Source organism: Chlamydotis macqueenii, chromosome 1 (assembly GCF_036417535.1).
Source record: "Chlamydotis macqueenii isolate bChlMac1 chromosome 1, bChlMac1.mat, whole genome shotgun sequence".
In the NCBI taxonomy this organism is placed as follows: domain Eukaryota; kingdom Metazoa; phylum Chordata; class Aves; order Otidiformes; family Otididae; genus Chlamydotis; species Chlamydotis macqueenii.
The window spans coordinates 101,128,725-101,154,099 of NC_141556.1; the positions used below are offsets into that span (position 1 = coordinate 101,128,725).

The following is a 25,375-nucleotide window of genomic DNA, read 5'->3' on the forward strand; positions in this document are numbered from 1 at the left end:
CATCGGGTCTGGGACATTGTTCCTGTGCTGCCTTAGGGACTGGTGAGCAAGATTTTTCCAAAACAGAAGCCCTTCCCAATGGTTCTGTGGAAGGTCAGGGACTGGTGACAGGGTGAGGGTTTTTCTCGAGGTGTTGGCGATGCACAATTTACAAAGCCCCATCAGCTTTGCTTCCTGCTTTCTGCTGGTCCTTACTCCACTGCTAAGCCATAAGCACCTTCCCCCTAGTTACCATGTGAGGACAAAGAGTGCTGAGGTGCACGTAGGTTGCCTAGCAAAATCAAAATGCATCAAGTTAGACAAGGATAGGAGCTATTTGGAGGTGATTGGTGCTGATTGCCTACTAAAATGGACCACAACTGGAGAACAAACAGAAGGGCTGGCTAAAGAGGAATGGTTAGAGTGCAGCTAGAGACTGGATAATACCTCAGGTGGGAGCTGCTGTCTGTTTAGGCGTGTGACGGAGGGCTCCCTTAGTGACCACACTTCTTCTATGCTACTGCAGTAGTAGCATGTGCATTAGGTTGCCCCAAAGAAGGATTGCACAGTCCGATTGAAAAATAAACCAGACTTGTGAGAGTTCTTCATTAACAGTTTTGCTGCTAACTAAAGCAGCTTTGATATGATGCAGAAGTCAGTTTCAGAAACTTTTAACCCTTTCCTCTACTGCTGTTGCATTATTTTTAAAGCATGATGCAACCCTCATATGCAAAATAATGTCTAGCTTATAATGATTTTTGTTCATATGTACAAACCCCAGTAAAAAAAGTTGAATACAATATACACACTGGGAAATATAATCCTGGAATATGTGTCAATAACATGATTGTTCTGTAAAATAATCCTGCCCACGTTTCCCTTCAGAGATCTCTTCCTCTTTATGCGAGTTGTGTCCACATTGGAGATGCTGGCTGAAGATGTCCGAGTCTCATTCTCCTCACAGTGGTCTGAGAAAGCAGGCAGGTCCATGTCCACATCCGTGTCGTGAAAGCAGCCGTCAAAAGCCATTGCTTGAACTGCATCAATACTATACATTCCTGAAGCCTGGCAACAAAGAATAGTTATTCTGCATCTAGCAGGAGCCATTTTAGTAAATTGTTAGTAAATAAAACAGGAAATAAAGGAAGGTTTCTCTTCAGTGTTGTTCCCTCTGTGGAAAGCATATGGAGAACAGGGATACTTCACAGTATTGCTACCTGTGGGGCCTGCCCCCCTGTGCAGGACATGAGCGAGGAAAGGGATACGTGTGATGAAACACACTTGTCTGACTGATTATTGCAGCATCTGGCTGGCAATATGTGCCCCAGCTTCTGAAACAGAAAAATCAAACTCTGCCTCTCCTGTAGGTCTGCGTTGCTGGAGTTGTGGGAAATGACTTCAGACATTTCCATGAGTAGTTTTTTTGATGAGATTATCAAATCACATGAGCAACATATGTACCCTTTTTGTGTTTTTTTTTTTCCTTTTTAATACTCCAAAAAAACCAAGTTTACATGGGGGGATATTCTTGAAGCAAAGGTTTTAAGTGAGTGCTTCACAGAAAGCAAATGTTTAACTTGTGAATGTTTCTGCTTCAGGCACACTTTTCTAAAAATCACCTTGCCATTCATCTGGTTTTGGGACAAAGAGGCATCATTAAACCCATCTTCCTAACTGAAAATGGCAAAGCAGGAGAAGGAGAAATAGACTCTGCTTCACAGCAAACAGGAGAGAATATTACAAGAGTGCATTCTGGGGTGTAATTCAGAGAGAGGGAATATACCTTGATCAATAGGTATTTGAGAACAGAATGAAGGTTACCTTCCTCTGGGGTGGGGGAAATCAGGAGATGTACTCTCTAACCTCTACCACAAGAAATGGAAGGGACAGAAAGCACAGACCTTCTTAAGATCTTGAGAGGATGATACACGTCCTCCCTTCAGCCAGGTAAAGAAAAGTGAGATACAGAGTGGAGTCACAGAGATGGTTACTGTACTGTTACCACAGTGGTATATCAGGATTACTCTGTGGCTTCTGTGATGCTTTCTGAAGGCAACAAATCACAGAGGATTGTACCTTGCCCCTTTTTTTGAGTTGCTTTCTCTCTTCAATTGTGGTGAGATAGTTCACGGCTGCATATTCGATGACAGACAGGAAGACAAAAAGGAAGCTGATCCATAAATACACATCCACAGCCTTTATGTAAGACACTTGAGGCATTGAGGCACTTACTCCTGTCATGATGGTTGACATTGTCAGCACTGTAGTTATACCTGCCAAAGAAAAAGGAGAGGTTATCATAATACTGGCCAGCTGGTTCTGTTTAGCTCACCACTGTTGCTTGGACATCACAGCTTTGTGAGGGCATATGATTGACACTGCCTTTAACTTCATTGCACAGGCTTTGAAAAGTGGAGTGAACCATGAAGGACATATCACATAAAATACTGAAGCCAGTAAATCATCTCTCTGCTCGGTGCGTTCAGTTAGAGCTGTGGCACACCAGGTTCAAACAGCGGGAACACAACACTGGTGATTCAGCAGCATAAGGAACACATTTCTATGACAGCTTTTGGCACTGTTATAGAGAAGTGAAAGCAGGTTTGTGGTTTTCCCTCACTTCCCAGAGCCAGGGTCTCCACTAAGCACTTTTTTGTCCCGGAGAATCACTAAAGAATCAGCAATTTCCCTCCCAAGCCCTTCTGAAATCATACTTCTTGAGAACATATATCAGCTTCTATGTCTCTGCCATAACTCCATGTCTCTCTTAAAAACACTCTATCATAAAAATGCTATATCCATTGAAACTAAGAAATATTTTTTATTTACCTCAGTATGTCCAGAATTTCACCCTCATCTTTTCAGTTTCTCCTCTTTTATGCAGCTATTAATCTCATTTTGTTTTGCTTTATCTCAAAAAAAAACCAAACCAAAACAAAAAAAAAACCAACAACCCACCAACACCCAACCCAGGCCCTGCTTTTAAAGAAATGGATGTAACACTGGAAGTGAAGAAAACTCAGTAACACCTGTGAGACAGCTTTGGCTGATAGCATGGCCCTTCAGCTAGGTCTAAGTATAGCCTTTCTCCAGTTTTTGCTAGTTCAAATCCACTGGAACATACAAGAGTTTTCCTTTTCCCCCTCTGCACATTTCTTAGGTTGAGGGATGGACTTTGAAATATACCATATAAGAGGAAATCAATTTATTTAGAATATGTACACCCTAGGCTAGGGAGCTAAGCTTTTTAAACTTTGTTGTTAACATTGCCTGTAAATTATGTATGCTTATGCTAATGAAATCTGAGTTATTTGTAGAACTCCTGATGTATAACCTTCTGCAGAAATCCATGTATAAATTAAGAACATGATCAGCAGAAACATCTTGACAGCATTACAAATGACCTACCAAGAATTAAAACTTCATTTTTAAAAATTAGGTTAAATTTCTTGTAAATAATAGGAATTGGTAGATGCATTAATAAAAGTAGGTAGGAGGTACCATAATCTGTTTTTAGACTAACAGATAGGTTTATATCTCATGTATTAATAGCTTTAGACTGTGCCAATAGAAAAGGTTCTGAGGTAGCTACAGTCGTATTTTTTCTGGATTGATAGATCTATAGATAAAACTTGAGGGCTCCCTTAATACATGCAAATTTGTTTCTTAAACAAAGATCTCCAGATTTTCACTTGTCTAAGAAATACAGCAATATTCATTTGGCTCTGGGACTAGCATCAGTGAAAAGAAAGATCAGGAGCTTCTTTACTAATTCTTAAACTGACAGTTGCAGGACTCAGATACATTACGGTTACATTAGATAACAAGTTTTCATCAGATCTTCTCAGAGATGCTAATCTTTGAAAAAAATGTACTCATTCCAAGGCCATCAGCATTAAATTCCCAACAAAGGCACTCTTGAAGTGGTATCAACTGATTCATCACAGAGAAAAATGGTAGTGTTAAAAAAAAAAGCCACTGCAATTATTCTTTTTCTTCTGAGCTGTGGTCTTCAGAACTAAAACTATGAGAGCAGAAAGATGCCCAACTTACTCTTTGCCTTCCACAGAAGCCTGTGTGCCTTACACAGTTAAGACACCAAAGCAAACATTTTCAAGGTGCCCAACAAAGAAAGGCTTTGCTACATAGGACAGGTCAGGAAACTAGTTCCAAGTTGTCAGGAAGATATCAAATGTTTCTAGAGAGAAAGCAGAGCTGCAAAGCTTTTAGATAGATTGTGCTATGCCTTTTAAGTATCTCTCATGAACCACAGATTTGGGGAGAGATATGACTACCTGTTACTACCTGTTACTTTAATGGGAAGAGGGGAGAAAAAAACCAACACAGTCTTTGCAAAAAAAAAAAAAAAAAAAAAAATTAAAAAGGAATGAAGTAAAATTCTACATAGGGAAATCTGCAGAATCATCCCTTTTTTTCTTCTGTGGTGTGTGAGTTGTTTCCTAATATAGAAAAGCCAGTCTGAACAAACATCCTGTTTCCAAATGCAGAGCTTGACGAAAGGAGTTTGTGGTAGTGACAACAGTGACGATAATAATGTTGTTCAGGCAATTACCTGATATACTTGCTCATGTCCTATGTAAATAGGAAGCTAAGGTAACTTCAAAACCTCTCCCCTATCCATTCTATACTTCCCAAAAGAATATACATTAAAAGTTTACCTAGTGATACTCTGGCAGGAACGGCTCTTCTGTCAATCCAAAATGAAACCCAAGACAGCATCACCATCAGCATGGCTGGGAAATAGGATTGTAGCACAAAAAAGAAAATATGTCTCCGGAGTGCAAAGTTTATAAAAAGACGATTGTACCAACCTATTGAAGAAAGAGAGAGGAACAGGTTGGGGGAGAAGAGAGCTATGTTATTTGTGAGCTCTGTTCAATGGCCCCCTCCTTCCAGTAGGAATGGTGTGTCCACATCAGTAATAGTAAATGCCTAAGAAATATTGCCACCACCTTGGTTTTATTTAGTGCTTTACCAGCTGTCCATCATACCTCAACAAAATAACTGCTGCCTTGGAAGTGAAGCATCACAACTGCAGAAATAAAATACTATATTATAATTGAGGTTGGGAAACTGAAAAAAAAAAGTAAATAGACTTCAAGTGAAACTGCTGGGAGAATAGAGACAAAATATAATTGTCCAGTCCAGCTAGGACAGTGAAGCCAACACCCTGCCTCCTCCAAAAAGTAGCCTGCCTTCTCTTACACTACAAATACTCAACAACAAGCACCACTTCTCTGCCTGTGGTCAGACCGGTTTGCCTGCCGAGCGTTGACTTTAGAGGAAAGGGTGCCATCTAGTGAATTTGGGGGCATGCTCTGTCTTTGCTATACCTCCTGAGATAGGAGGGAAATCGGTTTATAGTCAGGTGAAAAGAAGTCAAAAGTGGCTGGCTGCGCAGCATCTGCCTGTCCAGTACAAATAGAGACATCAAGCAGCTTGTGTGAGAGCAGTCATGCCGTCACAAAGAACCACTTTATAAAAAAGAATATCTCAACGCTAACACCATCTAATACTAAACACACTCTATATGTCTCCAGTTGTGGAGAAGGTTTTTGGTTTTAAAAATGATTGTCTCAAAAATTGGTTGAAATTGTTGCTCCTTTGGAGGCCAGGGAACTCCAAAAGCCTAAATGCTGTGCATGTAAAATTCACTGAGATTCACAGGACAGGAGCAGCATTTTTGTCCAGTTTTTGCCTGAGACTCTTCAGTGGGAGATGGCTCCCATTAGAGTTGTGCTGATTGTTCCCCACTATTACTTTGAGGGGGCCGGGTCTGTGTGTAGTAATTTTCTTGCAAAAAGAAGCAAAATAAAAGAACAAGAGAAAAGTGGAACCTCCTGACTGAAACAAAAACTCAAAGCCAAGGAAGAGTGTCTGCCTACAAAGGGCAGTGTTCTAATTAACAGATAGGGTACACACATTTATTCAGGAACTTTACAGTGGTCCCTGCTACTTAAAGAGTCTTTCCTTTCACCTTTACTCTGTTGAGTAAGCTTATCATCAAAACACCTGCATGTAAGTGTTAAGCAGTTACACTTTGCAAAGTCAAAGGTGCAGTGAAGGTGCTGCAAAGACCTGGGTACAGAGGTGGTATGAGTTTGCACTGTTGTGCACATGGCCGTATTTGCTTGCATCAATGTTTTTTGATGAGAATAGCAAGACAGAAAGAAGCCAACTGAGTTCCTGGAACCCAGTTTCGACACACAGTGATAGCAGTTTGGTGGAAAACATCCCAGTCTCCTTCTTGCAACAAGGACAAATTTGGCGTAGTTCTCAGCAAGGCACAGTTGTGATAGTGAGGTATCACTTGCCCTTTTCTCACATGACAGTGGCTCTTGAAAACTGGAGCTCTGTTCTTACCTCATACATGAGCAAGAGATAAGGATGAAGAACCTGATCAAGCTGTGAATTCCTCACTGCTTAAGCTACATTGTACTTTAAACTGGAATTTCTGCATTCAATATCAGCCACTGCAAACTTGAATGGCTATTTTTTAAAATGCAAACAGAAGCTGTCTTGTAAATAAAATACAGTAAATAAATCTATTTGCAACTTTCTTGCATATCTTAAAGGCTTTTTTTTCCAAAGTGTTAAGTATTTCATAATATTATATGGAATAATGTCTATTTTATTAATCTGCCTTGATATAAAGGGCAATATCCACACTGAAATGAATTGACTTAGACTGGAAAGTCTAGCAAGCATGCTATTTTATCCAGTTAAAAAGATATGGTTAGACTACTTATATAGAAATATATTTCAAAATTTATAATTGCTTGTACAAAAAGAAAGAAAATAAAACCTACTTTGGATGAAATCAAGACTATAATAAACTCCTAAAGCCTTGTGCATTTTGCCAGAAAGTATAGTTCAAGATCTATAGGGAGAAATAAAAACCTATCTGAGGCAGACACCTGTATTTAAACAATGTAGCACTGACATAAAGGGATCTTTTTTCTGCAACTTTATGTATAAACATGGAACATTAAGCAAACCATGAATTAGACCTCAATAGGTTATAAATTATCTCATGTAGAAATCTTACAGTTAATAGACTTTTTGTTACATTTTACAGCTCAAAAAAATGAAGAGATTTTAACAATAAAACACACTGGGGTTCCTCTTGTTTGCTTTCTAGTACTTGACCCTTTAAGATTTGCGTTTTCAAGGTTTTCTGTATAACCAGGACCCAAAGATTTATGTAAACCAAATATTCCAGTGGCTTTCAGAGAAGCACACAATTTTGCAAGAGCTAACATGACCATATATTTGGTTGTTGTGCCTTTTTTTCAGGTTCTTTTTGTCAGATCTTAAGTTACAAGTATTATTATGGTCTCTTATTCTAGTATCAAGATAGTATTATGCTGGTAGTGTAAAAAGAACAGAGGACCTAGGCCGACAGACCAGTGTGACCGACAGACCTCATTTTAACTGAGGTCTCTCAGCAGTAGCCATCGTTTATTAGCAACAGATTTAATTGTGGAAGACATGCTGCATGATTGTGTCTTGTGCATCTGTCTTCTAATGACAGGGGCTTACTATACCAGTACTGCTGTAAAAAGCTAGTCCACTGGAAGCACTGAATTCTTCAATGAAGAACTGGGAGAGGGAGATGTGCTCATCTGTGCTCAGGGACTTGTTTCCATGTTTCCAGTATAACATCAGATCATCTTCATTGTATGCATCTATGAGAAAGTAAAAACAAAATCACCTCTTCTGCTCAAATAATGCTTCTGCTTTCTTTTCTTAGGAATAGGAGACCAGTTAAACAATGGGAAAACCCCAAATAAACATTTTTTTTTTTTCACATCAATTTGCCAGTTAGTTAACACGGAAAAATTTGCAAAGACAATATCCCATCTTGTTCCAAGCGGCACCCAGTCCTGTGCCTTGCCAGCAGCTATCTGACAGGTTGGGGACATGGACATGCTCAGGGTCACAAGGCACAGAGGATCACAGTTCCGGAGCTGCCACCCTGAGCAGACTACCTGAACGCTGGGGATCTGTTCTCTTTTCCAAGACTAAACAACAAACCAGCATCCCAGTTTTACTAATAATCCAAATAAGAATAAATTTTGAGATATCAAAAGGCTCTACAAAACAGAATTACCTTTTGTTGTCCAGCTCTACAGCTTACTACAGAGAACTGAGTCAGGGGTGAGAAAGCAGACATTTCACAGTAACATAAGCATTTATTTTCATTTTTCCATGAGGTCAAATATTGACATCTTATTTTACTTTTATCTTGCACTTTTTTCTCAGAAAAAAAAAAAACAACATAATTTTTGACAGAGGGAACATATTTAGATCTAGTCCTTGGAATATCAACCCAGTCGAAACAAAGCAAGGTGCAACATGGTTTTTCTATCTTCCCAAAGCTCAGTAAGTTGTGGAAAGATTGTAGACTGGCAACAGTTTAATATGTACAGGTTGAAGGTTTCAGGTTAAACATCAAAATAAGTGATAAAGGTATTATGAACAAGATGGAGTGCTGGTAAGAATGCACATGTGAAGAACGGGTATGAATTAAACTTACAGCTTTCCAGTTCTAAAGAACAGTTCTGAGTGTCCAGAGGAAACCTACTGAAATCCATGAAACACATAGCAGAAACTGTTATACTGCAGAAAGAAACAGAAAACCAGAAATTAAATGAAAAGTTTCACACCCTCTTAGGGCTGTGCAGACATCTTAGTGACGTCCACAACCAATCTGCTGTTTAGAATCCTAATGATTGAGTTTTCCTACCTTTTTTTTAGCTGCTTCTAAAATTGCTTCAAGACAGTGAGATAAAACTAAATCAGTGAAAGAACATCTCTTTTAATCATAAATAGCCTTTCTTATTAAGTACATTACCTTTTCTTTTTAAACCCTTTACTGGTCTAGTCCTTCATTAGCCTTTCACACATTTTGCTTCAAGGGTTATACTTACAAAGATTAACAATGGGACTTCACATTTCTTGGACTGGATTTCCCATAGATTGAAGTAGATAATATTACAGATTAGACCTAATATTATTGCAAGTGCTATTTTCCCAGCTAGAATGGTTATAATATTTAATTGCATAAAAAGATAAGCTACAATTTCTGAAAGCCTACTGTCCTCTTCAACACCATGGAAATGCCTTATACTCTAAAAAGCCTAAGGAAATATAGGTAAAGACGTTATTTTGTATTCCACCTGCTTTTTCACAAATGTTTAGAAGATAAATGTCCTTTGACATTTTAACCAATAAACCAAAAAAAGCTAGAGGCAGCAATTTATATATGGTAAATATTGCCAATATATTGGTAAATATTTATATATGGTAAATATAAAGGTTTCCTTTTATTGTCACAGCTTGCATGTCATTTGATGTTTTAGACTGATTTTTTAGTTTTCTTCAAACTGAATCCTACAAGGATTTAAGTGATAAGGGGTGTACTGGGTATATAAGTGATCTCTGAAACCTTGTGATTGGTAATCACACTGTAGCTGAATTTTTACAAGTTTAAGATTTTACTGACTTGAAATGAGATTATAAGAGTGGAACATCTTTAAAATCATGTGTAAGACCTCCAACTATGGGTGTTGTTTCCCTCTTTCAGCTATTGACTAAAGGTTCAGGGGAACAACAAGAAAATGTTCATTGAAAAAAAAAAGGAAAACTATTTCAGCAACAAATCTGGATTTTTGTTCTGTTTTGCTTCAATAAAATCCTAGACGCTAGGCACTGAAGAAAAACTGGAATATGCAGATTTCTTGCACATGAGTATTTGGAATATAATCTACCCACTGTGTGTAAAACTGGCAATTCAAAAAGGACATTTTAATAAGCATCTGATTCTTTAGGAACAAATGTATTAACACCACTCAGGCTAGAAACACATTGTTTCACCTTAATAATTTTAAAACCTTGGTTTACCAGCCTTTGGGTCACGCCTTTCCCTGCCTCTCAGTTTGGTAAGAACTGACAGAGAAGGAAAGCAAGAGGGCAGTAGACCTGCCCTTCCTGCTTATGTCCAGGAAGAAATCCACAGATTTGTCGGGAACTTTGGGGCTTTGCTATTCACTGACACAGGAAGGTGAGGCTGGCTGCAAGCTCACCTGTCAGAGCAAAGGAGTCGTCACACAGTACACACCATCTGGTAATGCAGGGTTAGGGAAAGATAACTATGAGAGCAGAGAGGACAAGGGCAAAGAAGAAAGGATGTGATGCAGGACACAGGGCATGGACTCCCCATCATGGAAGGGATTCTGAGCAATGAGCAAAAGTAGCAAATTGATTCACACTGTGTCTGTCCCTCAGCTCTACTTCCTCCTTCTCCTTGCCTCCCATCTCGCTTTGTCCTTTCTCTCAATTTTTGTCCTTCCCATCATGTGCTCCCTTTGGTTTGTAACTATTTGTGTTCAATTTCTTGCTGTTAACCTTGATGACACTTCACCTCTCCAGCAAGCTGGCAGAATGTGTTTGCCCATCTTATGTCTTTTCACCACTCTTCCTTGCCCCAGCTGTGTGTATGTCATACACCTCATGTGGAGAGCCACTGCTGTAAGCCTTAGTGTAGTAGTGTAGTTCCTCTGATCCCTCTCTCTCTCATGAAGCATGAAAATGAATATAGCAGTAAAATGTAGACTTCACCTCATTGTTTCTTACTGGTCAGTGTGATTCTTGAACATATAGTATTTTAAAGTTGTATACAGCTGTTGTGAGGGTTTCTGCCTATCTTCAAGAGAGGGTAGTTAAATTCAGTACCTGTTGGAATAATTATTACATAGCCAAAATCTCGACTGCTTGCATAAATCTTCAGGCTATCCAGTGTAGATGAAATATCACCTCTGTACACAGCCTAATTTAATAATAAACTGGAGGACTGTGACTTCTGCAATGCACAGGCCTCAGAGCCTTTACCTTAGGGGGAAAATTCATCCATTAAAACTATTTCTGTCACATCATCCAAATCTGCTTCATCAAGAAAAGCAGTAACATGTAGGTAGAAGGGAGACACATTTAATAACCTTGCTTTTCCAGTCCTGGAATTGCTATTTCACTTTCCAGTTCCTGCTAGTCACACAACACATCTGTCTAACATTGCTGGTATCAGCACCAATACTAGTCTGTTCTCTGTGCGTACCTGGAGCCCCAGTTAATATCAATGGCACATTTACAGGCATCCCGGAGTGAAAATAGCTGAGACAGACAGTTTTAAAAGACGGGGCGGGGGAAAACCCCCACATTTTTTCTTTGCTAATAATTTTGGGCTTTACTGCACTCAGCAGTAAAACTACTGCAATATTGCTAAAACCACTGGCAATGAATTAACACTTGATAAACTTCAGCGCTATTTACAGGAGATGAAAAAATTGCCATTATCCTGTGACAGGAAACAATCCATGAATGATAGAAAAGTATGCTATCTATATGTTATCAATCCTAAATTTATTTTCCCAGTGCTACACTGGTCACCAGTTCCCATTATCTGATGCCAGAGGATTAATGCCAGTCCAGTATCAGAATCTGAACTGCAAGCATTTCCAGTAATTTCTCACTGTACAGACTACTGGTCCACAACTGCAGTCATGTATTTTCTTATAAAAGGGTATTGTTCTTACCGTAGACTGAAGAGTACATTGCCGTCAGGGTATACTCGGAGCATGACGTTTTCTACAGTTGTATCATGGATGAAAGATCTTTTGGAGTGTACAAAAAATACATCAGGTACCCAGATCTTTTTTATCAGTCTTCCATCAAAAGTCATACTTTTGTTTTTGTTACTAGGAAATGAAAGTCTCTCATCCTTCCAGTAATGTCTGAGATATAAAGTCATTGTGAAGTCCTTTGTTTAATCAAAAATAAAAGAAGACAATGCTTGTTTTATTCACATACAATAGAAAACAGTACAAAGTAATCAACTCATAGTAAGGATCGGTTTCTTCTCTGGACATCATCTGGAGGATCCTCAGTGAAAGGAACCAAATGCCATTCAATGAATTTAAATATATATTAGAACTACCTCTGAGATACTGGCTGTCTGCCTTGGCACTGGTGTCTGAGTCTGAGGTTCCTACTTCATTTGTACTTAGATAAAACTTTTACAGATTTCAGTGGTCTGCTGGACTGGGCTATCAGTGAAGTGATAAAGAAACTTTAAAACCAACAAAAGATAAATGGAAAGGAGTTTCTTTTGGAAATCTTCACAAGCTTTTCCCAGAATGGACTGTGGTTCCTTTACAAAGGGATTGATTTGAGTTCTTCATGAGCATTAGGTCAATTTGTAAAATCCATTAATCTGTACATTTTGTACAAATACACAAGGGTTTTAGATTAGTATGTTTGAATGAATGAAACGCGTCATAAAGAAACAATATGATGAGTTTCATAAGAGTAAACAAGTTTAACAAGAGTTACAATTTTTTTAATAGGAAAGATTGTTACAAATATTTTATCATTCTATTTATAAGAATAACATGACTACAAATATAGACGTGGAAAGAGATAGAGAGGATGCTGCAAACCCAGTCTGGGCTTCTGCACAGCCTGACTGCTCTGTGTCCACCTATCTAACTTTTGTATTATTATGCAGACATAATTTATCTCAATAGAACAATTACTTCTGGTAAGAGTACTGGGAAGATACTTAGGTCTTCCCCTGTAATATGATTTTATGCCCTTGTAACATGATTTTATGATTTGGGTGGGTTTGCAAAGGAATGCAGGGATTCATACTGACAGATTCCATTGCAAACTCAACATCTACGACTAGAGCTACACTCACGGTGAAAAGATTTTGTAAATGAGATCTCTTTGCAAAGGTAACGTGCCCTGCTATTCTAGGACATAGCAACTTGGCACTTATGTCCAGGTGGCATTATTAGCGACAATTTCAGCTGAGGAATGAACAGCCTGTATTCCAGTGCTACAGGTCCTTGACTGAAGTGAGGGCGTCTCCTTCCTAGGACCATTCCTGGAACTGATTTTTCTGTTTCCATTTGTTATGACCACAGCTCCACCCATTCCAGAAATGATGGGAATATTCAGCAAAGCAAAGGAAGCAAAGGACATGAAGCCTCATCATCTAATGTGCAGAGCACTAAGAGCTTATGTGGAACTCCATGGGGTTTACTGAACGGTTGGCATTTTCAAATGAGAGCACTATCCACTCTGATCTATTCCTCTTGCCCAGGGAGAAATTCAACATATGCTCTTACGTAAGACTTTCTACTTTAAATGAGAATGACTTGCATGCTTCAAGGCAAGGTTGTGCTCTTTAAGGGTTTGCTTTCTTTAAGTGTATTATTCTATGTCATCCAGCTGGATTTTTCTGAGACCCTGTATGTAGGCAGCTAGGGTCTGGCGGCCGGAAGATATCGCACTGTACGGGAAGATAGGATCCCTCTCCGGATAGCCAATAGCGTTTAGTCTATGATAGCCAATAGCGTTTAGTCTATGATGTAAGCACCTGTATTTTGGCTGAAATTCTTTATCCCAGATCTACTAACCAACTTACCATGTCAACTTCAGATATGCTGTCAATGCTTTCTACCTGCACATCAATGCCCACAGGTATTGGCGACCCTTCAATGTAACAGAATAAAAGAGTGATGAGGAGCATAAATCAATATTTTTCAAAGGAAGATTGTGTATTAGCAATATACAGAAAGTACCATACCCCATCCCAGCATTTACTATGGTCTGTCCACCTTAGTACACTGAATGAGAAAGTCTCTGGCAACAAAGTAAAACTCTATGCTAAACAGTTGTGAAAATAAGAACAAAATCTTCAGTGATCTTTTTCAGGCAGACTGCAAACTTGCAGGAACTGCTTGGAGTGCAATTTAGAACTGTCATAGGGAAAAGCTGAGTAAATATATAAAATACATCAAAGATTGCAAAGCTTACTTACCAGTTCCAATGCTTATTCCCGCACTTGTAACACTCATAAACAAAATATCTAGTATGCCTCCTAATTATCTGTAGTTACTTAACTATTTAAAGTTTGGCATAGAGATTTGTCAAAAAGGATTGCTTGCTCACTACCTCTTAAGGGAAAATCTGTACACATACTAAGCATGTTCTTTAATGGAGTGTTGTCTATTACTGAGTGTGTAATTTATTAGCAACTACAATGCATACCAAACTGGACTAGGTAACTTTATTTTATATACTGTCCCACTATTTCATGCCACTGAAAAAGGCTGTGAGTTTATAACACAATGGGGTCTGAATGAACAAATTATAAAACCATATTTGCATTTTTACAATAAAATGACTAAAAATTAATTAACAATTACAGCAAAATGTAACATTTTCCCCAGTGTCTTCAGTGTACAATATCTAGAATGAAGGATCTAGTTCTATATGGGTTATGTACCTGTGTAATTTTCAGCAAGCAAGTCATTCCACTAAAGCAATTGACTAATCACTTCCTTACAGAGGAGGGAGGGAGAGATGTGTGCATATATGTGTATACACACCTCCACTCCCTGAAGAATATTCTGCATTTGGCATGAAAATTGATAGAAATTATTGTACATGGGATTCCAATTACATTTGTTAAAAATAGTCAGTTAAAATATTTTTAAAGTATACATTTAAAGTAACCCGGTACAAAACATGAGTACGAGGAAGTCTGAACAGCAGGAGATAGCAACAGCTTTTTTAACTCGTCTTTCTCTTTTTCTTGCCTTTTCCTTTTATCAGTGTCAAGCCAAAACAGTCCAGAAATATCACTGTCCTGATAACCAGCCACAATACTGTGTCTGTTTTCGGAATTATCCTTAAAATAGCAGCCCTCGAGGATTACACAGCTGCCTCCAGTTCTTACCAATAGAGATCTTGAACTATTTTTGAGGTATTTTAAAATCTGGCTCTGTAATCTCTTGATTTGACTTGTATTTTTTAATGGAGGGTTTGACCCTGCACAGAACAGATGAAGATGCATTGTGCTTGGGAAAGCAAGGTAAAATGTGTTCGGAGTTACCGGGGCACAGAGGAGCATGTTTCAGCACTGACAAGAGCTGTGCTCTCTGGCTCAGAAATCACATCTCCCTCTGAGAGGATTGCATTGCTCTGTCCATTGGCCAAAGCTCAAAACAAAATTCCGGACTCCAGATAGCAAAGCTCGGTCAATTAGTTTATTAGTAAAAACACTAGACAGCACTTGGGAAAATGCTGCTTCTTTTGGAGAAAGGAGACAGCAGGAGACATCTGCCCTAGATGGTGACGCACAAGAGTATCAATGTATATGTCCAGCCAGGCTTCTTCATACAAACCAATACAAATTTGTATGCCTCTCCTAAACCAGTTTTGACCACTTCTTATCTTTGTTTTGACCACACCACACTAATAGTTTATTTATGCTAAATACCAACTTGTACCAAGTACCAGTAGAAAAATGCATGGCTGTAATCTGAGTGGAGTAATCTTCTCAGGATTCCACTGAAATCTAAACTATCTTGTAAACTACAGACAGGTTTAGCCTAACGAGAAGTCATTGTGGGGTTTATACATGATGTGAACATTGTTCACAAATGGCATTCACACAGCATTTAAATGCAAACACCGCAGAAAGATGAGGTGTTGTCTATTGAGCTCCTCGCTTGCGTGATGAAACAGGATGAGCCTACATTGCAGAGCTGACACCTGAGCTAGCTGTACACAAGGCAGAGTGGCTCAGGGCACAGGCTAGCTCTAGAAGCACAGTGCTCCAGCCCAGGAGCACGATCAGTATGAAAGCTGACTCATACGTAAACAGCTTTGAAGACAGAAATCTGTCCTTGGCCCTTGGCTCCCTTTAAAGTCCATGCAGTGTAGCAGGCACATTCTAGACTGGGGACAGGTGGCTTGTGACTTGGAAATGCCTGTTGTTACCAGGGTTGCTTAGAGTGACTGCAAATAGGTGGATGAACTGTGTATTATCTAACTTGACCCACCACGAAGCTTCAACTTCTTAATATTGTAGGTGTGTCCACACTCTTACCCTGGGACTGTGGCAGAGGTGCATGGTAGGATATACTGGAAGTGCTCATATCTGGGCATACGTTTGATCTTAACCACTATTATTAAAACTTTGGGGGATGATTTGCTTGACTAGCATGTTAAAAACAGTGGGGTTAGTCCTATTTATGTAGAATTATGTGCGTGGAAGGGGAGGAGAAGGGAGCAGCTCTCTATGTAAAACAACAGCTTTATCAGTTTCTGGGTCAAAGACAAATCTAAAGCAAATAAAGTTACGTGTCTACCATCAACATTCTTCAAACAGGCAAGGAGCTACCCACAAATCACATCACAGTATAGGATGACTGGTTTTCTAAGGCATATATAATGTGTAGTGAGGAAAAGCTTTTTCTTAGTGACAGCTGCTCAAAGCGTGATGATGGCAGTCCTACTACTTTCTTGGGATTTGCAAAAATTTCAATTTCTTACCCCAATAAGCACTATTCCAGTGTGGGCACAATTTCATTCAATAATTCACCTCATCTGGGCAGATATAAAGGAACTGATCACAGAACTAGAAATTAGTGGTAGCTAATGGTTACACTGGTTACACGCACACAAACTGAAGTGCCAATTGTACATAAATAGACACAGAGGCACTTGATTCTTTGAAAGGACAGCTTGCACTAAGTTGGGAACTTATAAAACCAAGTCAGTGGAGACTGGTTTTATCATAAAAGAGATCAAAAGCTACAGCCAGGAGAAATACAGTGGATGGTTCTAAGATGAATTAAGTAAAAAGGGAACTGTTAAAATGGAATTTGTTCCTGATTAGGTAGAAATGCTAGAACTGTGAAACAGATTCCTTAAAAAGAGATTCCTGTTCTTGATCTGGGGAAAGGCCAAAGCCTGTACTCATGCTGCTTAACGAGAAAATACTGTTCAGTCTAGCATTCACCACAGACAATTACTAAACCACATCCCCTAACCCCAGCCCTGACCCATTACTGACAGTCATAGCAGCTGCGAATATTTTCTTCCTATTCTGACTCTACTTTGGCAACAAATGTAAGTAGATTATAAAGACACTAAACACTGCACATACATGCCATCCTGGTCACTTCAGTGTGCTTTTCACTTTTCTAATCTGAAGGATTTTTATATTTTTTTCCCTAACACCACCACCCCCATAAGATACATATTGGACTTACTCTGGTCTAGGCCTTCTGATCTTTGAAGTTTTCTGGGAACATTTCTTTCTGTGGCTAAAAACCAACTTCACTAGAAACAGTAATAATTAACTATTTGGAACAGATTGCTGAGAACTGTAATTTCTTCATCACTTGGATTTGTTTTAGCACGGTTGGATTTTTTTCAAAAAATAGCATTTCAATAAGCATTGGAAAGGATCCTAAACCAGCCAGACTAGTGAAGTGATTTGCCTACCCCTGTGTCTGCACCACAGCTTTCTCCCCAGTATATTGAGAATTTCAATCTCTGGCTGACCACCAGGCAGAACATCAAATTCACTTTGAAAAAAAGTAACCATAGCAAAGCTGTCTTTTTTATTTCCCAGCATGACAAAACTGAGGATGGCAGAGAGGATTTTGTTATTAAATTGAGCAGCTTCAGTTGCTTCTGGAGCGTTGCTACAAATCATTATTTTAGAGGGATTAGTGATTTTCACAATGGAGACTCCACAGATTTTCAAGATAATTACTCCTCAATAGAAAAAAATAGAATTGTTTTCAGATGGATTTATCTTCACACAAGCCATTTCCAGTCTTTTATTTTAAAGGTTTAAACACAGCAAAAGAACTCCTTGATGAGCGTGGAATTTTTTTTAATAGATAGTATGGCAGGCAAATTCTATAATACTCTTTTTAGAAAGGACATTATGTAAAAAGGATATCCTTTTAGCATTTTAGAATCAATTTCTACAGTAATCACGACTGGGTTTGTGTATTCTTTAGTCTTTTTATAATAGTCAGACCTTCAAACATACAGTGGATTGCACCTGAAATTTCATAAAATAAATGTTGAATTTAGAAAAACTAGCCACCGTATCTCAGTTAGCTGTGTAACAGGGCATGCTGGAAAAAATGCTAGGTCTATAGAAAGCTCCCAGTAGGAGACAGACACCGGGAAGGATTAAGGGCTATAGGAGTACTTTGTTCTAAAAAAGGCTTGTGGGCCTGTAGAGGAAGAAAACCAGATAGAAACATAAACAAGCCCCAGGGAAGTGAAGCTATGTGGATGTATTTACTGTCCTCTGGCAATGAGTGAAACAGAAGAATTACTGGTAATGGTATTTTCTTCTTGTTACTGTTTTGTTTCTTTCTTATTTACGTGAGAGAAATGAAGGTGGACTGGTATTAGCAGCAGCCAGCTCTTGGAATGGGAGAAATAGCAATGTAGGAGAAAAAAATCCAGGAGAAGGAGCCTGTTAGATGTCTTGGCAAATTGCCAAAATATTTCCCTCCTGTTCTGGAGCCCAGCTATTCCTTCCAGTAACAGATGAGGAAAAGCCATTCCACTTTCATCAGAGTGAGTCTTCTCCATCACAGTGAGAAGATATTTCTGACCTTTCAGAGAGGTCTGTGGTGTAGAAAAGAAAACAATATGGTGGCAGAGAGCTATTAAGAATGCAGCATTTTTTTAACACTGATTGTGCCCTATTTTATTTCCTTTTTCCTCCCTTTTACCTTCAGATTAATTTAAATGGTACTAATTTAACTTGAGGAGGGAGGAAGCATAAGGAAGAGCAGGATCGCTGATCCTCTGAAAATTTGGAAATAAGATTATGCTTAATTGCAGATTGGGATGCAAACTGCCCAGAAAGACCTTTTGACCAGCCTAACACTACTATGTTCTCTTCCATCATTTCTAGTACTTGCTAATGTTATTATCCTCTATATTGATTGACAAAGCAGAGATAATAAATTTTAAAACTTCTTTAACTAATATAGTGTTAGCATAGGAAGTGACAGGTCCTTAAGACACAATATAAGAGAAAAATAAAGTCGTCATACTTATATATAGATATACACAGTGAGAACTTGCATGTACACAGGGATAATGATCATGTCATTCTATAATCTCTAAATTGCCAAATAGTTCAGAGAGTGCGTGGAAGGGTCTTACTGTTGGGAAAACAAAGGCACAGAGGAATAAAAGAATGACCTCCTCTATATGCTAGTCTAAGATTTTTTTTAAAAAGGCAATGTTAATTTTTACTAAGTGGAGACAGAACTCAGGAAACCAAGAGCTCACACCAATGGCTTCTGCCAGTATTTTGAAATAAGATAGTTCAGAAAATAATAGAATATAGATAAATAGATGTCTAGTAGAAAAGAAAGTAACTTTAAAGGATTTCTAAGGATTCACTCTAACACATCTCTCAATGTACACAATTTTGGCTGCTAAGGCATCCTGCACCGTGGCCCACAGATCTGAGCTGCTAGAATTGACTCTTCATTGTCTGATATTGGCCTGTAATTACTGAATTTAAAACATGGGGAGGACCATTCCAAGAAGTGCTGGTAACATAATTTAATTTCTTACTTTTTCTCTAGCCCAAACTTAAGCTATCTTCTCACAGATTATCAGTTTAGTGGGGTACTGAAAAATCAGTTGAAGCACTTTAGGCTATAGTAGTACAAAGATATGTAAGTCATTAAAAGATCTGACTCTGAGTCTACTAACAGTCTTTTGTTTCCTTTGGTAGGACCCATACAGACAGAGAGCCTTACGAGAATTGGCAGGTGTTATTATACCATTGCAGGACCCCTAACATACCCATCTGCTGGCCTTTATCAGTGCTTCTGGAAGTAGCAAGGACTAAATATAATTCCTACAATGTTCACTGGTGCAGTTGGTAAAGCTGTTTGAGCAAAGGAAACATCTGTGCTCCTAGTCCAGTGTCTCGGGGAATTACTCAAATCACTATGCTGGTCCACATCTGTTTGCATCAGCAGGGGTCCATCTATTGGAGACTTCCAAACAAAAGAGGACCATGACATTACACAGAAGGCAACAATGAAACAAAAACAAAACAAAAAAAAAACAAACAAAAAAAAGTCAGGAAAGGAAGAAAAACCCCAACCTCCTTGGCCGCCCCAAACAACAACCCAAGAGCCTGGCTTGGGGAATAAGTGCAATGTAACAATGAAAGTTTAGGTTTTAAAGAACATTTGGATGTACTGAATTATTGATTTGCTTCACTCAACCTCACTGTATCATGAACTGCAGACAAAGTAACCTTTCTATAGCAAAAATGTAGAAACAGCTTGCTAGCAGATTGCTAGTTCTGCTTCATCTTGACACAGTATGCTTCTCAGACTTTGATCTCTAATCTGTTAATAAATGGACAATGTCAGGACTAAATTTTAAAATCAGCAGTCAGAGAGTCAAATTGTGATTGTGCAGCTGGAATGGCATTACAAGCAACAGAAGAATGCCAAAATACACTCACATAGATTACAGCAGAGTTGTGTCCATTTGGTCAAAAAAAAAGGATCTCTTGCCTCCACAGAGCAATTATATACTTTCATGAGAAAGCAACCAGTTATGTGAGCAAGGTCACAGTTATTTCCAGTAACACTGCAGCTGGTAGCATCAGTAGCAAACAGTTCTACATTCATTTCCACCAGGTTTTTTCCTGTGCATATTTGCTCAGTTTACAAAACAAATTCAGCATGTGCTCTCTCTGTTTTTTTCCTTTGTTACTTAATTATAAATACTAAAAACTCTGCCTCATTTACTTGGCATATGTGGGGCTGAATGAAATCAAACAAGCCAGATTTAGATTTAAGAGTTCTCTGAACTGAGGGATCTCCAGCAGATTCAAATCGGCATGAATTTTCCAGCTGCTTTTTCTCCCAAACTAGTTCAAAGGATGATTGACCTTCTCAGGGAAGGGGGCACAGCAGAGCCAGATTAACAAAATCTGTCATTCCAACTCCCTGACATGTCCAGAAAATAGCAATGGGATATAGGAGAGGGAAAAAAAATGTCCCTCTTCTAAAGGTAAAGAATAATTTTAAATACTTGTTTTTCATCCAGCTGTTTTGACCTAGTTCTTTTTTTCTTCTCCCATCAGTATGGTGAATTGATGCATTGTGCTGAGCTGACGAAATCATGCACTGTGGCATGTAACAGATACAAGTCCTTAATGAATCACAGTACTGAAATGCTTGATTAGATTTGATAAAAAAAAACCCAAAATTTCAGCTGTTTTAAATACATAAAGCCACAGTGCTGTAAGTCTTTATGCAGTTCAGAGCTAGACTGTGACTGCTGTGGCAATGACTGTAGCAATGCTTCTCTCTAATTTCACATTCTCCTCCAGCTAAGTTTCCTTCTGCTGTACACTTAATCATCAGCGTTCTTCAGAGAAACCCATACTCTGCCTCTGCTGTCATACAGTAACTCTGGGTATGTCATTCAGATTCATGTTTCAGTTGGTGAGTTTTGTCCTCTGATGAGTTAATACACTTGTGTATTAACTTTCTGCTGCTGCCTTATTAACCTGCCTCTTGTCAAAACCAAACTGTTCTTTACTACTCTATCACTGAAATCAATGGCAAGATAGGAATAATGGAGTATAAATTTGGGATCAACATTCATTTCGCTGACTTTTTTCACTGTGTAATGTAAAAATGTTAATGGATCTGTGTTTTAGTCTTAGAGAGATTCACACATAAGTATTCCACATATTAAGAGAGGTCTGAAAATTTGGAAGTGTGTGAACTATTGGATGCGACTGAAAAAAGTGCCTCTACCACTTACAGCATGTGGATGATAGAAGAGAAGCAAAGCTGATGCACTCTTCTGCTGAAAGCTATTTCTGAAAGACAGGAGTACAGCTGAAATCATACCCATGGCAATGTGATTACTGAGAGGCCTGTGCAATGAAGTCAGTGGAAAAACTACAGCTGGCTTCAAAGGAATTGAATGGGCTCTATGACTAGTCATCTGAAAATAAGAGGACAAGGGGAAAAAGCCTGGTACAGATTTGCTGGGTGTAAAAAAATCCTCACTGCCTGTGGAAAATTACAATTGCCAGGTCACAGCGTGTATTCTGAAAGCTGCTTTTATGTACATCATAAGTATTGCTTATCCAGTCACAAAGTATATCCCAAATTGTTGTTTGCTTTCATGGAAATGCTACTTCCTTTCTGAGATGACACTCTCAAAAATTTAAATTCCTTGTGTGGCAAAGAAGGTGGTAACAAGATATCTGTTAGTCTTAACAGATATCAGACTAGATAGGTATTAGGCAAGAGGTAATCCTAACTTTTGTTGCCAAGAAACAGACATATCTCAACTATTGTTCAAATCAGGCAAGATTTTTGCTCTCTGACAAGACAGAAATTCTAGGGTAACAAGAAACTCTTTCACATTCTCCCATTGCATCCAGAGAGGCACTTCTTACCCCACGTCTCCCTCCTGGCATGCTTGCCAGGCCCCAGGTCCCAGCAGCTGATGTCAACAAGAATAACTCCACAGACTTCAGCTAGCCTCCAAGAATTATGTTAGTTTACACAGCTGATTATTGGTCCTCATGTATTTTATTTTGGCTTCATAATCCAGAAAGTTCAGTCTATTTTCATGAATCATCAACATGGAAGTGGTGAGGCAAAGGCTCAGACAAAGCTTATTAGTGGGGCAGCTTTCCCATTTTACCTTTCATGAAGGAGAGTCAAAATTGAGTCCAAACTCTGAACATCCCATTGAATAGTCCCTTTATCCACATGCAATTTAGTTAAACGAAGAAATAATCATCATAGTGCCCAACAACATGGAAACGACATGGTAATAAACTGAAGGCCTGTGGGTAGTTTTAAAATTTTGTACAGAGCAAATAGATTTTGGAATTGATGGTTCATTTCAATCTCTCGAAACAAATTTGATGACTAAGTAATTTGCTAATTGCTGCTAGACTATGCAGTTTACAGGGATACCTTAATCACTGTTCTCAAATAATCTTATTCTAATGGTGTATTTTTAATTAGTTCTGAAAAGGAGACAATTTGAACCATTTCTCCTAAACTAAACACAAAAAAAAAAGTCCCTTGCCTTCAAGTATTTTTGGATTTCTTATTTCTTTATTTCCTGGAGTACAACGAAATAGGTGAGCTGCAATTAAGTCTGTCATTCAATTTTAAGTGACACTGCTGGACAGAGTTTAAGTAAACTTCCAGAGAGAGGACAAACTATTAACCAGCACAGCGCAGGCATGTGCTGCTTACCTCCAAATCCAGGTCTCAGTGCAAAGTCATGGTCCTCTATGCGAAGAAGTTGCTCAGATTTAAGTGGTCGTACTTTTGTGCTGTCAAGTTTCCTCATTTTAATTTCTCGCTTGCTATGTTAAAAAAAAAAAAAAAAAAGTAAGACACTTCAGGTTTTTTTTCTGCTTGACATTCAGAGTGCTAGTTAAATGAAGCAGAGACTTGAGAATACTGGACAGTTGAGTCTGGTATAATAAGGGAAACAACTGTGCTGATAAAGTTGGATGAAGATATATTCAAAAAGGTAGGGAAATCAGGTATGAAGGTGCCTATGTCCACAAGGAACACCAATTGTATATAAAAAGTCCCAGGAAAAACATCTAGCTCTTCTTCTGTTCCCCTCAGAAATTGTATCTATCGTTATATAAGAGATTATAGCTGTTTGAAAAAAAATGTTATTATTCACATAACCACTTGCAATTCAGTCTAGGAAATTACACCATGTATCTGTGGTTTTAAACCACTTCATACATTACAAAGACAATTATACTTTTTATTATAATTTTTTTTTTCCTGGGAGCTCAAATGAGTGAATAATTTTTCAGAAGGACTGAGAAACTGATGGTGCTGGATCCAGGGACTTGTTTTTTGAGATGCTCTTAAATATAACTCAGATTTGGCCAAGTTATTCCCCCCCAAGCTGGGGGACACATAAGAAAAATGCTATGCTGTCTCCTTAAGTTTCCACTCCTTGTTGCATGTCCTGCTTTAACTGGCTGGCCACAAGTAATAACGGCACTAGCCATACCTTAGCTGCAGAATTATGCCTGGCTTTGGGCCCTTATTTCAGGAAAGGCATGGGAAGATTGTAAGAAGCTCGGTAGGTTTAATTTAGAGGAAGAAGACTGAGGGAACAAATCACAGTCTTCAGAACACATCATGAGCTCTTACATGGCCCTTTGCTCCATGTCCACTCTCCAGTAGGATAAGCAATGGCAACTAGGGAGATCTACGGTACGCATCAGGAAAACCTTTCTCATGGTGAGAACAGTGAAACATGGGAACATATTGCTTGGGCAGGTTTTGAGACTCCTTTCACTCGGGCTATTTAAGAATAGGTTAGACATATATCTGTAGGAATGACTTAAATACAGCTGCTTTGCCACAGGCAAGGAACTCTCCCTAGGCATCCTTTCTTTCATGCCTTCTGTGATTCTCCGGGACTTTGCTGCCAGTAACTCTAATTGTTACTTTAGATAGAAATCTGTTCTGAAGATTTGCCCTGTAGTCAAACAGTGCTGAAGACGAGGTATAGAATAGCTTAGGATAAGGTATCCACGTGTATTTACTTGGGTTTTTTCTCCTTTCTTCATTTTTTTCTTAATAATGAAGCCCAATAAATTACTTTTTAAAATGCTGCATTACAGCAATGCTGAGGCTGCTGCTGGGCTATTCAGAACTGTTGGGCCTGACCACATTAATTTACCTGAGTATTCTTGAATGTCTCTGGCAGCATTGTCTGAATCAAATTGTTAGTGCAATCAGAACATCCATCAGGCATTTCAAATATAGACTTTAGTTTTCTAAGTATGAAAATTATGTGGAAGCTAAAATGAAACCCCGTGGTTCAGAGAATTAAAATCACCACAGAGCAAGCCTGTATCAGAGTAGAATGGCTAGCAGAACTGAACACCTGCAATGCTCTGTGATAGGTATACAAGAAAATTCTGCTGCTTGGGAATCAGCAGAAGAAAAAATGATTAATTATGTTCAGAATGCCATGGCACAGCTACTACAGTTTGGAAACATTAAGTTATTTGTCATCGGATGTGCCAAGGAAAATACCTGTTTGATGATCCAGTGATTTCACTGGAAAAAGCAGGCTAAAACAATGATACATCTGTTACAACTTCTTGCTAGAAGCAAATATGTGACTGAGGAAGATTTTCCCTGGTCACCAGAGGCAAAACGTAAGCTACCAGGTCAGGATTTTTTTTCTTAATGAGACACTGAGGAGAAGAGATGTTATGGGATTTTGATATTCCTTCTGTTTTCCTGGATGAGGACAAAATAAACAGAAATGCTGCCTATATGAAAAGCATCTTTTGTGCCCACTTACTTGAACAGCCTCTTCAAGCTGATGTTTTAGATACAAATGGTGAAGTATCTATAATTATTTCTAGCTACTATGAAAAGTGGTTGTTCAGGATAGGCAAGATCTTTCA

General features: G+C 38.6%; 1 protein-coding gene across 2 annotated transcripts in view; it reads right to left on the reverse strand.

Moving 5' to 3' along the window:
• Positions 1-25,375, reverse strand: part of GABRR3 (gamma-aminobutyric acid type A receptor subunit rho3) — a 30,793-nt gene continuing 5,418 nt past the window's right edge. Inside the window, exons 2-9 of one of the 2 annotated variants that reach the window (XM_086772019.1) lie at positions 23,172-23,284; positions 13,490-13,557; positions 11,595-11,818; positions 8,540-8,622; positions 7,548-7,688; positions 4,659-4,811; positions 2,212-2,252; positions 1-1,044 (exon numbers count right to left, since the gene is read on the reverse strand). In XM_086772019.1, the coding sequence (XP_086628145.1) occupies positions 742-1,044; positions 2,212-2,252; positions 4,659-4,811; positions 7,548-7,688; positions 8,540-8,622; positions 11,595-11,818; positions 13,490-13,557; positions 23,172-23,284 (1,126 nt within the window). In that variant the 3' untranslated portion in view covers positions 1-741. Of the gene's footprint in view, positions 1,045-2,055; positions 2,253-4,658; positions 4,812-7,547; positions 7,689-8,539; positions 8,623-11,594; positions 11,819-13,489; positions 13,558-23,171; positions 23,285-25,375 lie in introns of both variants that reach the window. The other variant, XM_010115266.2, reaches the window with a different exon arrangement.